The sequence below is a fragment of the Cetorhinus maximus genome, chromosome 10, assembly GCF_964194155.1.
Source record: "Cetorhinus maximus chromosome 10, sCetMax3.hap1.1, whole genome shotgun sequence".
Lineage (NCBI taxonomy): Eukaryota > Metazoa > Chordata > Chondrichthyes > Lamniformes > Cetorhinidae > Cetorhinus > Cetorhinus maximus.
In genome coordinates, this window is record NC_135888.1 from 2012727 (window position 1) to 2028242 (window position 15516).

Below are 15516 nucleotides of genomic sequence, written 5' to 3' on the forward strand. Positions count from 1 at the left end.
AGTGCAGACGCCTTGTCCCGACCAGAAAGAGAAAAAAACTTGATGAAGCCATTTGTACACATAAGTCTTCCAAGTTTACAAATTAAAATGTGCACGGGTTAAACAAAGGGACTGACATGTTTCAACTGCAACCACAATGCGGATGAGATGAACTAATTGAAGAAGATGGATGTGTGCTTGAATCTGGTCACACTGAGTGTGCTCGGACTAGGTGAGTCTGTTACTCAACTGCAAACAAGCACATTGCAAGTACTGACAGGTCAACGAGTAACATGATTGTTCTGTCAACATCAGAAGCAATAAATTAAAGACAGTTATCCATTTGCATACAACCTGACTTAATTTTGGCACTGAATGCAATTGTTAATAACCTTGTGTCCTTTGTATGCTCACTCTGGATAGAAACATTCAGGGTATCCTGACAGAGATGTGTTTAGAATGTTGTGGCTTTGTGATGAAATTGTGCAATTGTGAAATTGCTGAGCTGTTATATTGTTTTTTTATCTCCATGTTTCTAACCCTCTCAAGGTGACAATTTTAACGTTTAAGTTTTATTTAGTTTCCAGTACCATATACAATGACAGCCCAACATACAAGTGATATATGCTGAGTCTCATCTCCTTCCATTCCATTCCATTTTTAAAGCATTAAATGGAGAATCATGGACAATATAATTACTAATGTTTCAGCCTTCCTGTTAAATACTTTGACTAATCTTCATGATGAATCAAAGTATATATTCCAGTTCAGAATAACTACATATCAAATGTCTTCAGGTTCAATCGTTATTGATAAAAAGACATTTTTACCCGTCCTGCTCTCTGCTTTGAAAATGATTCTACTAAAGCTTCCAGTCCAACATTCAAGAGGATTTCTGTGTTGAAAAGAAACTCTTCATAAGGAAGCTCTTGGCCTTTTATAATGAAGCTGTTGGGCATTAGCGGATGCCAGTGGTAGAGGTGGTCGAACTCCACTGCAATCCGGTTTCTGTATTGAAAGTGCTCACGGAACAAAAGTTCAGGGTTAAAAGTCATCTTGAAATTATAGCCGCTCAGGTGCTGCACATAGTCCTCGATAACTATTTTGATTGTTTCCCCTGTGAAACAGAGAAATAGACAAATGTACGAAATTAAAATCATAATGTTACTTTGTCAGGTTCCAAGTACTTCATACCGTGGCATTTCACTATTAAGTTAATCACTATTTACAATTTCACAGAATCACACAGTGCAGAAGAGGCCCTTCAGCCCATCGAGTCTGCACTGACACATGAGAAACACCTGACCTACCTACCTAATCCCATTCACCAACACTTGGCCCATAGCCTTGAATGTTATGACGTGCCAAGTGTTCATCCAGGTACTTTTTAAAGGATGTGAGGCAACCCGCCTCCACCACCCTCCCAGGCAGCGCATTCCAGACCGTCACCACCCTCTGGGTAAAAAAGTTTTTCCTCACATCCCCCCCTAAACCTCCTGCCCCTCACCTTGAACTTATGTCCCCTCGTGACTGACCCTTCAACTAAGGGGAACAGCTGCTCCCTATCCACCCTGTCCATGCCCCTCATAATCTTGTACACCTCGATCAGGTCGCCCCTCAGTCTTCTCTGCTCTAACGAAAACAACCCAAGTCTATCCAACCTCTCTTCATAACTTAAATGTTTCATCCCAGGCAACATCCTGGTGAATCTCCTCTGCACCCCCTCCAGTACAATCACATCCTTCCTATAATGTGGCGACCAGAACTGCACACAGTACTCCAGCTGTGGCCTCAACAAGGTTCTATACAACTCCAACATGACCTCCCTACTTTTGTAATCTATGCCTTGATTGATAAAGGCAAGTGTCCCATATGCCTTTTTCACCACCCCACTAACATGCCCCTCCGCCTTCAGAGATCTATGGACACACACGCCAAGGTCCCTTTGTTCCTCAGAACTTCCTAGTGTCATGCCGTTCATTGAATACTTCCTTGTCAAATTACTCCTTCCAAAGTGTATCACCTCACACTTTTCAGGATTAAATTCCATTTAATAGCATTGAGCTCAATTGTTATCTCAATTGGCATTCGCAACCACCTTCAGCCAGAAATGCCGAGTGGATGATTCATCTTGGCCTCCTCCGGAGGTCCTCAGCATCACAGATGCCAGTCTTCAGTCAATTCGATTCATTCCACATGATATCAAGAACCAGCTGACAGCACTGGATACTGTGAAGGCTATGAGCCTTGACAATATTCTGGCAATAACACTGAAGACTTGTGCTCCAGAACTTGCCGTGCCTCTTGCCAAGCTGTTCCAGTACAACTACAACACTGGTATCTACCTGGCTATGTGGAAAATTGCCTAGGTATGTTCTGACAAAAAGCAGGACAAATCCAACTCAGTCAATTACCATCCCATCAGTCTACTCCCGATCATCAGTAAAATAATGGAAGGGGTCATCAACAGTGCTATCAAGCAGCACTTGCTTAGCAATAACCTGCTCACTGACATTCAGTTTCGCCAGATCCTGACCTCATTACAGCCTAGATTCAAACATGGACAAAAGAGCTGAACTCCAGAGGTGAGGTGAGAGTGAGTGCCCTTGACATCAAGACAGTATTTGACTGAGTGTGGCATCAAGGAGCCCTAGCAAAACTAGAGTCAATGGGAATCAGGGGGAAAACTCTTCGCTGGTTGGAGTCATACCGAGCACAAAGGAAGATGGTTGTGGTTGTTGGAGGCCAATCAGCTCAGCTCCAGGACATCACTGCAGGAGTTCCTCAGGGTAGTGTCCTCGGCCCAACCATCTTTAGCTGCTTCATCAATGACCTTCCTTTCATCATAAGGTCAGAAGTGTGGATGTTCGCTGATGATTGAAAATGTTCAGCACCATTCACTCCTCAGATACTGAAGTAGTCAATGTCCAAATGCAGCAAGACCTGGACAATATCCAGGCTTGGGCTGACAAGTGGCAACTAACATTCGTGCCACACAAATGCCAGGCAATGACCATCTCCAACAAGAGAGAATCTAACCATCGCCCCTTGACATTCAATGGCATTACCATCGCTGAATCCCCCACTATCAACATCCTGGGGGGTTACCATTAACCAGAAACTGAACTGGACTTGCCATATAAATACTGTGGCTACAAGAGCAGGTCAGAGGCTGGGAATCCTGCGATGACATTACCATTGCTGAATACCCCACTATCAACATCCTGGTGGGGGTTACCCTTGACCGGAAACTGAAATGAACTACCCATATAAATACTGTGGCTACAAGAGCAGGTCAGAGGCTTGGAATCCAGCGGCAAGTAACTCACCACCTGACTCCCCAAAGCCTGTCCACCATCTACAAGGCACGATTGTGATGGAATACTCCCCACTTGCCTGGATGAGTGCAGCTCCAACGACACTTAAGAAGCTTGACACCATCCAGGACAAAGCAGCCTGCCTGAGGGGTACCCTTTCCACAAACATTCACTCTGTCCACCAGCGATGCACAGTAGCAGCAGTGAGCACCATCTACAAGATGCACTGCAGGAATTCACCCAGGCTTCTTAGGCAGCACCATCAACCCACGATCACTATGACCTCGAAGGACAGGGCAGAAGATAGATGGGAACACCACCACATGGAAATTCCCCTCCGAGCCACTCACCATCCTGACTTGGAAATATATCACTGTTCCTTCACTGTCGCTGGGTCAAAATCCTGGAACTCCCTCCCTAACAGCACTGTGGGTGTACCTACACCAGAAGGATAGCAACGGTTCAAGAAGGCAGCTCACCACCACCTTCTCAAGGGCAATTAGGGATGGGCAATACATGCTGGCCTAGTCAGCAATGCCCACATCCCTTAAATGAATAAAAAAAACACTACTGTAAATGTTTTTGGATTTTACTTTTGCAGTCAATAGATATAACTCATTGGAACTCAGCTCTCTTATGTCCTAGTTCTCTAGTTCTAGTATCCAGGACATTATAACCCGTGTCTCTGATTTAAAATTCTCATCCTCTTATTTAGGTCCACCATAGGCATGACTTTCTCTATCTCTATAGCTTCCTCCAGTCCTGTAATCTTCCATATATTATCTGATCCTATGACCCTGGCCTGTTGTGAGTTCCCCCATTCTCCCTTCACCTCACTTGTGCCTTCACTATCTCATCTTCATAGTCTGGCGTTCTCTCCCTATACCTCTACCCTAAACTCCACCCCCAAAACCCCCTCATCCTTTGAGACCTTTTCTTTGACCAAGTTTTTTGCCACCCCGCCTACTGTTTCCTTGTTTGGTTTGGTGTCTATTTTTTGATTACGCCTCTGTGAAATGCTTTAGGATGTTTTCCTATGTAAAGGCACTATGTAAATGCAAATTGTTATTATTGTTGTAATAATGTTGTTGTCTCTGTTACCCTACTCATTAAATTGTCTCCAAACACTAATCATTCGTTCCTTCACTGGGCATGTTTTACTTTTCTCCTTCAAATGGGAACGGGACCATGATCCAGGATTGAATTGAATCTTTGAGTATTCCCCTTGGGAGAAGGTTACAGTTGTGAAAGTACAATGTGCTATTTCACAGTGCCATTTCATTTTTTGAAGCCTAATATTGGTAAAGAGATCAGATACAACTAGTGAGTGAAAATGGGCAAGGAAACACTTGTCAAAGGACAGAAAAGAAAACCTTTAAAAAGGAAATGAAGGTCACTACCTATGAGTATGAGCCTGGCAGTCTGGAAAAGTTGTTCGTCACTCCAGGTTGGATGCTCTTCTTTCAAGATATCACAGACTCGGTTATGTTCTCGAAGCCAGAGGGTAGCATACATCATCAGTCCAGGTACTAAGCCAAATAAATCATGACCAATGGCAAAGCGTTTTTCCTCTGGTAAAGTGCTCGGGTATTTCATTTTGATGGGTACATCCTTCACGGAGGGAAGAAAGACTTCTCCATTCACCACCTTAACGCAAATCAATAATAATTACACATTTCTCCTCTTATTCCTTCACTTAAATGATCTTCTAACTTTTCAACAAAAAGCTAAAAGCAAGAAAATAAGGTATTTGAGGCACTGACACAGATATACCCACTGTTGATTGAGAAGAAAATAAAAAGTACATAATACATGGCTAAAATACATAATAGATGGGGTTGTGAAGGCTGTATGGATACAATCACATTGTCTGATGCACATTCTGGAGCGTGAATTCAACCTTGAGGAAATATTTGATATTTTGACAGGAACATAAGCGTTTTCAGTCAAATTTTCATGTCTTTATCGGGAATATTTGATATATTGTAACATTTTTGAGCGAATCCACAGGGCACAAATGGGGCTGAATTTTCCACCCGTCGGAGGTGGGGGGGTTGTGTGGGGGTGGGCGGGAGCGAGAGCGAACCTGATCAGTGTCCCCGATCGGGGCCTGTGCTCTTTCGTGCAAGCCTCAGGGAGATTACTTTCACTTATAAAACATTGCATAAAGGTAAAAAAAAAATTTCAAGGACATGCCCCCTCGTGTCAAACTGTCACATGTCCATTAATTTTATTTAAAAATTTTCAAACACTTTAAAAATGTTTATGAAACCAGATGAGGTTCCATGAAAAATGCGAAGGCCGCCTGGGCTCTTCGCCTGCCCCCCGCCAAACTGAAGGCCGGACGGGCAGCTCAGCTAATTGCTTCATAAGACCATAAGACATCGGAGCAGAAATTAAGCCATTCGGCCCATCGAGTCTGCTCCGCCATTCAATCATGGCTGAATTGGCTTTTTAAATGGCCTGAACAGGCCTTTGACACAGGCGGGCACACAGATGAGTTGTCTGCGCACCCGCCGAACTGAAAATCTAAATGACGTGCGGTGACATCAGGACGCACGCCCGACATCACCGTGCGTCATTTTACGCCTCAGCAAGCGGACCCCACCCCTGCTCGCCGAGCTGAAGATTCTACCCTTGATAAAAATGCTGTCCACAGATATTTATTTTTTTTAATTTAATAACGGAAACCTCACCCACCCTTGGATGAGGTTTGATGAAAACTGCAATGTCCGCCTGGCCAATTCGTCCGTCCGCCAACTGTGAGGTTGGACAGATCACAAAAAATCAGAGACAGTTACGACTTTAATGATGTTAATCGTTGGCGGCTGCACTTCCGACTTTTGCGCGTGCCGGCCGAGCGAAATATTGCATCATCGCGGGATGACATCGGGACGCTCGCCTGACGCCATCTTGCGCGATTTCGCATCCGATCAGGTCAGGTGCGTGTCCACACACTGACCTAAAAATTCTGCCCCGTGTATATGTTCAGGTGACTGATTATGAAACTTGGGCATTTTATTTCCTGATTTTACAAACTTTATTTAACTGTTTTCAAGTCTTCAGCTCCCTGAGGCGGCTCTCTGTCTTCAGGCAGCTTTCCTTCAGCGCTCACCCACACCCCAAGCTTACATCAGCGCCTGCTCTCCTCTTGCACCCCCCATCCCGGCAACGCTGAGCGTTTCAGCGCACACTTCACACTGGCTGGTCGTTAATTGGCCGGCTAGCGTGAAATCGTAGTCAGGGACCGATCGCAGTTGGCGGTTCGTTCCCTGGCCCATCCCAGACCTGCCGATGGTCACCCAGCAGCCATCCATCCAGCCGGGCTGGAGCACTGAAGAGCCCCGGCACCTGGGAGTGTCTGAGGATGTAGGTGTCGTGGGAGCTGCCTGGGTACCTTGCACAGACTTGTAGAATCAGCATCCTGTGATCACACACTATCTGCACGTTCATGGAGTGGAAGCCCTTCCTGTTGACGAAGGAACCGGGCTCACCTGCTGGCGCCTTGATGGCCAGATGTGTACAGTCTATAGCACCCTGGACACGGGGGAAGCCAGCAATGGCCACGAAGCCTCTGGCTCACTGTGTCTGGCTGGCCTCGTCCATATGGTAAAGAATAAAGGTCAGGACCCGCTTGAATGACTTTCAGTCACCAGTTTGATGCATCTGTGGACAGCTGATTGGGAGACTCCACACGGATCCCCCACTGACCCCTGGAAAGAGCCGGAGACATAGAAGTTGAGCTTCACTGTGACCTTCAGAGCCACTGGTATGGGGTGTCCACCCACACAGTTGGAGCTGATCTCAGGCCCAATCATCTGACAAATGGAGGTCACTGTCTCCCTGGAGAGGTGGAGCCTCCTTTGGCATTGCACCTCAGACATATTGAGGTAGCTGCATCGGTGCCTGTAAACCCTGGCAGCAGGAGAGTGGCGTCTTCTGCGGCCCCTTCCACCTTGGCCCTGTGCCCCTTGTGCCTGCGCCTCTCCTCCCACAGGTCCCTCCCCTGGGAGCTGCATTGGGACACCCGGCCTCCTCTCCCTTCTGCCCCTCTCTTCTTCCTCAGAGGAGGTGCCTCCAGCGGAGACCACAATCCCCGTTACCAGGGTAAGGGAAGGCTGCCTGATACCTGGAAGGGTCCACATGGTCTGAATCCTCCAGGGGCCTTGCAGGCAGCAAGGAGTCCTGAAATGAAGCCTAGAAATGCTAAGACTGAAGCCCTGAGGAGAGATGAGGCTGCCAAGTGCCAATAAGCAGCAAACTATCTCCAAAATTCTCACTGCTCACACTGGCAATGCTGCTGAACTTTTTTATCCCGCCCGAGGATGAGGGTATTGAAAATGTCGGCTGGCCGCCTGCCAGGTTTTGCCCATGTGACGGGTATGAAAAGCCACCGTCAATTGGACTGTTAATGGCCTTAAGCGGCCTGTTCATCAATGGCGGGTGCGGCTCCCGCACCCACCGATCGAAATATCGCAACGAGTGCGCGATGACCCGGGGATGCTCACCCAACGTCATCGCCCGAAACTTTCCACCCGATCGGACCGGCTGCCCACAGGATGTAAAATTCTGCCCTGAGTATTTTGATTTGATCTGGGACAAAGTCCCACAGGCCTGAGGAGGGCCTGTTAAACAGCCCACCCCCCCACACACCCAGCAAACCCCCTGTGGCTGCCTCCAAACTCCTTCCTGGGTTGGGTGTGGCCCAACTCCAGCCCACACCCAACCCACGGCAGCGAAGGTCCCGTGTTTGTGGGCACCTTCCCCTGAGCTGGTTGGGCTGAGCTGCCAATTTTCCCAACTCCCACTCCCCGATTCGAGGATGAAAATCCAGGCCCTAACATGCATGAGAAATAGACCCAATCAAATCAAACCCGGGACTATTTCTGTTTCTAATGCTGCTTTGATCAGTTAGATAAGTACCTGAATTCAGTAAAGTTTACCCACTCTTTTACATCATGTACATCCGCGTTGTTCAATAGAAATCACTGACTAGCCACAGGCGCGGTCATTGACAATATATCTTTAGCCACATGCACTAATTTTGCTCCAGGAATTGACAAGCTTGATGAAGGGAAAGATTTTTAAATATCACCACCACTGTGAAAGGAGTAGAATACAGACAAGTTTCTCTGTCAAACAGCCTTATTGTAGTAGCAGCTACTGGTCGCATGTTACGGTGAAGGGGGAGGAGGAGAGGGTGACCACGGAGCATAAAGAGCCACACGTCACACAGCTCACACCTCAGTAGGGCCCTGTGACAACATCAGCCTGAGCATGCTGGAGTAGCTGTGCATGATGATCGTCATAAGAACATAAGAAATGGGAACAGGAATAGGTGATTCAGGTCTTTGAGCCTGCTCTGCCATTCAATCAGATCATGGCTGATTTTCTACTTTAATACCATTTTCCTGAACTATCCCCGAGTGCCTCAATGTTTTTAATATGTAGAAATCTATCGATCTCCTTCTTGAACATACTCAATGACTGAACCTCCACAGCCCTCAGGGGCAGAGAATGCCAAAGATTCACCACCCTCTGAATGAAGAAACTCCTCTTTATCTCAGTACCCCGCTGGTCACAGCCTGCCAACCTGAAAATGACCCATTTATTCCTACTCTCTGTTTTCTGTCCGTCTGACCAGTTCTCAATCCATTCCAGTACATTCCCCCCCACCAATCCCACGTGCTCTAATTTTGTTTCCTGACCTATTGTGTGGGCTGTTGTCAAAAGCTTTCTGAAAATCTATGCACCACATCCACTGGTTCCTTCTTATCTATTCTGCCAGTTACACCCTCAAAAAAGTCCAGAAGGTCAGGCCTAACGAGGAAGCAGCGACTGAAGCCTGCAACTGGATCACAAAGGTCGGAAGGGGTATGCTCCGGCCTTCCTGTCACCACAGTCAACATCTCCGAAACTACTGTGTTTGGATTTTGGAGAAAGCCTTTTTTTTTCTGCACAATGAAAGAATGGCAGACTGCGAGAGTGAATGTATTTTATTATTTTATGTAGTGGCAGTGGATCAGGTATTTAATTTCCTGTTGCTGCTCATAAAACCGCATTCTCAGAAATCCCATGCTGCAAGGATAAACATTCCTGTGACCTCACTAACAGTTAATTCAAGAGAAAGACAAAGAGGAAAGTTGATCCCAAACATGTTCCTAAATTTTGAAAGTATCTGGCATGTTTGCGCATACGCTTATAATGCAGTTAACATTAATATCGGGAAAGGAAATCATTTTTTGGCATAAGGTGTGCACAGTGATAGGGTTGCCATAGTTACCTTGCGGGACAAATCCTAGCTCTTTTGTTAACCTGTCTCAATTACACTGGCTTGTTTATAGAAGCTGCACATGCTGAATGCTGCTGTTTCCTCTCAGACCTGAAGCATTCCCTAAGGAATGGAGTTGGGGCAAACAAATGCAGACTAGGTGACTCAGCCACAAGTGCAGCTGTTACCTATAGCTCACCACCTCAACTCTCCATCCCAATCTCATGCACATCTCTGTCATGTTGATCTCATAAACTTAAACATAAGCTTTGACATCAATGGGGGGAATGTTTTGACTCAAAATGGACAGGAACAGCATGTGGAGGGTTGACATTTTAATGATGCTGGGCTGCCTGATCTGATTTTCAGGCTGTCTTTAACTAAGGAGGCCAGAGCTGACATGGGAAACAGTTGGGGGCCTCACTAATATCTGCAAATCAGGCTAAAATGACTTCATTAAAACTCTTGACACCACTTTTGTCTTCCCATGGAATCACAGAATGGTCACAGTGCAGAAGGAGTCCATTTGATTCATTGAGCCTGTGTTGGTTTCCTGTAAGAGCAATTTAGTTAGTCCCGCTCCCCTGACCTTTTCACAAGTTTCTCCCCTTAGGTGCTCATCCGATTCCCTTTTAAAAGCCGCAACTGAGCCTGCCTCCACCATGCTCTCAGGCAGCGCATTCCAGATCCTAACCATTTGCTGCGTAAAAATATTTTGCTCACCTTTCCGTAGTCTTTGATTCTTTTCTCAATCATTTTAAATCTGTGTCCTTTGGTTCTTGACCCTTCTGCCAATGGGAAATTTCTTTCTTTCTTCTCTGCCCAGACCCCTCAGGATCTTGAACACCTCTATCAAATCTCCTCTCAACCTTCTCTCCTCTAAGGAGAACAACCCCAGCTTCTCCAATCTATCCACGTAATTGAAGTCCCTCACCCTGGAAAGCATTCTCATTATTTTTTTCCATACCCACTCTAAAGCTTTCGTATCCTTCCTAAAGTGCAGTGCCCAGAGTTGTACATTATCCTCAAGATGAAGCTGAACAGTGTTTTATAAAGGCTCACCACAAATCTCTTGCTTTTGTACTCTATGCCTCTGCTTATAAAATCCTGGGTTCCCCTGTGTCTCTCTATCCATTTTCCCATCCTGCCTGCCATCTACAATCATTTGTGCACATATACCTGCAGATCCCTGTTTCCGCATCCTCTTTAGAATTGTAACCTTTAGTTTACATTCCCTCTCCTCGATCTTCAAACCAATATGTATCACTTTGCACTTCTCTGTGTTTAATTCACCTGCCACATGTCTGCCCATCCCACCAGTTTGTTTATACCCTCCTGAAGTCTATCACTATCCTCCTCAGTGTTCGCTGCATTTCCAAGTTTTGCGTCATACGCAAATTTTGAAATTGTCCCCTGTACACCCAGTTCTGAGTCAATAATATATATTGTGTAAAGCAATTTTCCTAGTACTGACCCCTGGGAACCCCACTGTATACCTTCCTCCAATCTGAATAACAACCATTCACCAATACTCTGTTCCCTGCCACTCAGCCCACTTTGTATCTGTGTGCCACTGTTCCTTTTATTCCATTAGTCTGGCAAACGATCAAATGATCTCGAAAGTCCATTCACACCACATCAACCACATTCCCATCGTCAGCCCTCTGCTACTTCGTTGGTGCACTCAATCGAATTAGTTAAACACAATTTGCCTTTAACAAATCTATGCTGGCTTTCTGTAATTAATCCTTACTTGTCTAAGTGAGCGTTAATTTTATTACCGATTATTGTTTCTAAAAGCTTTCCCACCAGTGAAGTGAAACTGACGGGCCGGTAGTTGCTGAGTTTATCTTTACACCCATTTTTGAACAAGGGTGTAACAACTGCGATCCTCCAATCCACTGGCACCAACCTCATATCAAAGGAGGGTTGGAAGATTATGGCCGGTCCTTCCACAATTTCCTCAGATGCATCCCATCCAATCCTAGTCACTAGCCAACTTTAAATACAGCCAGCCTTTTAGCACCTTCTCTTTAACAGTTTTCAGCCCATCCAGTTTCTCAAAGACTTCCTCTTTCACTATGACCTTGGCAGCATCTTCTTCCTTGGTAAAGGCAGGTGCAAAGTGCTCATTTAGAATCTCAACCATGACCTTTGCCTCCGTACGTAGCTCAAATGTCAGTTGTTACTGTCAGTTCCTTAACCTGTTCACAGACCATGGCTTCTTAAAGTCAGGAGGCAGTACTTCCAGAATTCTTTAAAGGCACCCTCAGCTGTATTAAGAGACACTTGTGCATTTTAAGCCTCAAAGGCTTCCAATATTTGATCTCTTTGCTTCTGTAGGTGCAGAATCAGTTTTCCATGCCCCTATAAACCACCGTTCTGAGATTTAACCAGTCAGCTCACAACCTTGGTGCCATATTTCAGCTCGAAATGAGCTTCTCACCACATACTGGAGTTTAGAGGAATGAGAAGTGATCTTATTGAAACATATAAGATCCTGAGGGGACTTGACAAGGTGGATGATGAAAGGATGTTTCCCCTTGTGGGAGAGACTAGACCTAAGGGACATAGTTTTAGAGATAAGGGGTCTCCCATTTACTACAGAGATGAGGAGAATCTTTTTCTTTTGGGGGTTCCCAGAAGCAAAAAACAGTTGGGACCAGTATTCTTATTTCCCAGTTTTTCTGTTTTCTCCTTCTGGGTTGTGAATCTTTGGAACTCTCTTTCCCAGACAGCAGTGGGGGCAGGGTCAATGAAAAGTTTTAAGGCAGAGGTAGATAGATTCTTGACTAACAAGAGAGTCAAAGGATATCAGGAGTAGGCGGAATGTGGAGATGAGGCCACAATCAGATCAGATCTTATTGAATAGAGGAACAGACTTGAGGGGCTGAATGGCCTACTCCTGCTCCTAACTTTGATGTTTGCATATTCAATATCCACGCCATCACTAAGACTTCCTATTTCCAACTCAACATCATCCGACTTCGCCCCACCCTCAGCTCATTTGCTGCTGCAACCTTCATCCATGCCTTTATTACCTCTAGAGTTGACTATTCCAACGCAATCCTGGCTGATCTCCCACATCCCGCTCTCTGTAAACTTGAGCTCATCCCACTCCCTGTGTCCTGACTCCCATTTGCCCTGTCCTTGCTGCTCAACATCAGCTGCTCGTCAAAAACTCTTATCTTGGTTTCAAATCTCTTCATGGTCTCACTCCGCCCTATCTCTCAAATCTCCTCCATTCCCAAAATCCTCCAAGATGTTTGCACTCCTGTAATGCTGCCATCTTGAACATCTCTCATTTTAATTGCTACACCATTGGTGGGCATGTCTTCAGTTGCCTGGAGCTCTGGAGGTACCTACCTACACCCCACCCCCCCACTTCTCTACCTCGCTTTCCTCCTTTAAAACATTCCTTAAAACCTATTGTTTTGGCCAAGCTTTTCGCCATCTGACTTCACATCACTTTGTGTGGCTCAGTTCATATTTTGTTTAAGAATGCTCCTGAGAAGCACCTTGGGACATTTTATAATGCAAAAGGCACTACATAAGTTGTTGTTATGCTCTCCCAATCCTGGCACTTCAGCCCTTCTCTTTTAAGATGGTACTGAAGGCCTATTGGGAGCTGCCACCCTGCCAGACTTCTGGCCCAGCCAAACGACAAACTGCCTATAAAGACTGTGATTAGTGTTGGCAGCTCCCCGACTCAACGTCAATGAAACCCAACCAATATCGAATGGGCCACCGATCAACTACACCAGGCGGCTGAAACATTGTTCTGTTCACTGTACATCCAAGTTTGAAAATTGCTACCAATGTTGTGTGCGATAGGCGCTATACCAATACAAGTCTTTATTCTTTAATAAAAGTGATGTGAAAATGTTTCAAACTCAGAAAGATGTAGGACACCAGTTTATGTAGTGCCACTTTTAGCAAAAGAAGCCTAGGCGGAATTTTACAGCCCGTTGTGGTGGGAGCGGGACCCAGAAACGTGGTAGGGCCATTCAAACGTCCATTGACTTCGGTGGGACTGGAAAATCCCGCCCTACATCTTAATCTGTAATGAATCAATTCACATGCATTTTGTTTGTAAATTATCAAATCCCAACCATCATCTGCATGCAGGAGTGCCTCAGGGAAAAATAGTCTTTCAATTTTCCTCAAGTGCTTCCAAAATCGGCAAAATAGTGGCACAGGAGATTGAAGCTGCTCTTAGATGGTGTCACCAAATTGGTGCTCCAATACTTTAGGCCATCAAATTGCACCTCATTTAAAAATTTTATCTGGTGAATCTGCAACAAGAAGTCCCAAACATCAGGATTTTGATAAATTCTTTAAAAAAGGTTTTAGCAAGTTACCTGATATTTGAGTTTCCCATCCTTGAAAAGCCTCAGGTGATGTTGTCGTTCCAGAGAGCCTCCATAAATATGGCTCAAATCCACCTGGGTAACATGAAAGCACTTTAACTTTAGGCAAGTGTTTTTCAACCAGAATCACTCAAACTCACTTAATAAACTAAGTTTCTTGAACAACGTTTTCATATTAAACTTGATTTGCTCCCGAACGTACACGGCAATTTGAACACAAATTATTGTTTTCAACTGCAGTTAATGGTTATACTTCCCCAATGTTAACTACCAAAGCAATTTATAATTAGGTAATTATGATAAAGGGGTGGATTATTCATGTCATTTAATTCTCTCAGGACTGTTCTGACAGGAGATGAGGTTGCATGCATAAGCAATAGTTTTATAAAAAACTTAGGGCAGAATTTCACCCCCCTATTGGGGGGGGAGTTCAGGAGTGGACGCGGGCAGGCGCACCTCCGATCGGCACCCCTGATCGGGGGCGCACTGCCATTTTACGTGGGTGGGCCAATTAAGACCTGCCCAGCGTGACATCCGCCAGGAAGTGCTATGCGCTCCCTGTGCGGGCGGGGGGATTCCCTCAGCTGGCAGTGCGCTCTGTCGCGCATGTGCATGAAATGTCACACAGATCTCCCTGAGGCTAAGTGCTGCCTCAGGGAGATCGGCGCCAAATTCAAAAATGGTCAATGCACAAAAATAAAATTTCCCTGACATGTCCCCTCATGTGACACTGTACAAGAGTTGGGACATGTCCATCACTTTTAGTTAAGCTTTTATTACATTTTTAAAAACCTACATGAAACCTCATCCCGCCCGTGGATGAGGTTTGATGCTTTCTCTGAAGCCCGCCAGGGCTCCCGGCCTGCCCGCCAACCTTAAGGTTGGACGGGCAGGTCCTTCAAGTACTGCAATTACTTTTTAAATGGCCTCAATTGGCCGTTGACAGGTCGGCGGGCGTATGACTGATTCGGCTGCGCCCCCACCAACCTGAAAATGGAAATGATGCGGGGTGACATTGGGAGCTCCGCCCGTGTCATTTTACGCGTCGGCGAGCGGGCCCCGCCCCCTGCACGCCGACCGGGAAATCCTGCCCCTAGAATAGCATGGAGATCAATATTGCTGTTAGATTATGATCACTGGAAGGACTGTTCAGGGGGTGAATGACTTGTCTATTGCAGCACTGAGCCAAAAAGATCAGGAACTTTTAAGATCAGAAGTCCAGTTTGTGCTAAATGAGCCATTCTTAGAAAGTACTAAAATGAACCTTGGCATACCTAGACATGAGGGATTGGAAAATCAAGCACTTTATAACTCTTACTAAGAACCCAGGGCAGAATTAGACTTGTTTGTCATACACCCATGGTTTGAACATATGAGCCACTGTGTCACAATGGATTTGTACAAGTGTAATTGTTCTGATGTTGTCATCAGTCTCCCAAACCACCCCACAGCACAAACTACTGAAAACAGAACTGGAATATAAATAAGTTGTTATTGTAACCATAGCCTCAGGGCTTACAATGATTCCCAGCCACCTAAAACCCTCATTATATCCTTTTGGATAATCAAATTAGTGAAT

General features: G+C 45.5%; 1 protein-coding gene across 1 annotated transcript in view; it reads right to left on the reverse strand.

Moving 5' to 3' along the window:
- Window positions 1–15516, reverse strand: part of LOC144685393 (prostaglandin G/H synthase 1-like) — a 90477-nt gene that overhangs the window by 13156 nt on the left and 61805 nt on the right. Inside the window, exons 7-9 of the mRNA XM_078549811.1 lie at window positions 13929–14012; window positions 4697–4943; window positions 810–1096 (exon numbers count right to left, since the gene is read on the reverse strand). Of these exons, the coding sequence (XP_078405937.1) occupies window positions 810–1096; window positions 4697–4943; window positions 13929–14012 (618 nt within the window). The remainder of the gene's footprint in view (window positions 1–809; window positions 1097–4696; window positions 4944–13928; window positions 14013–15516) is intronic.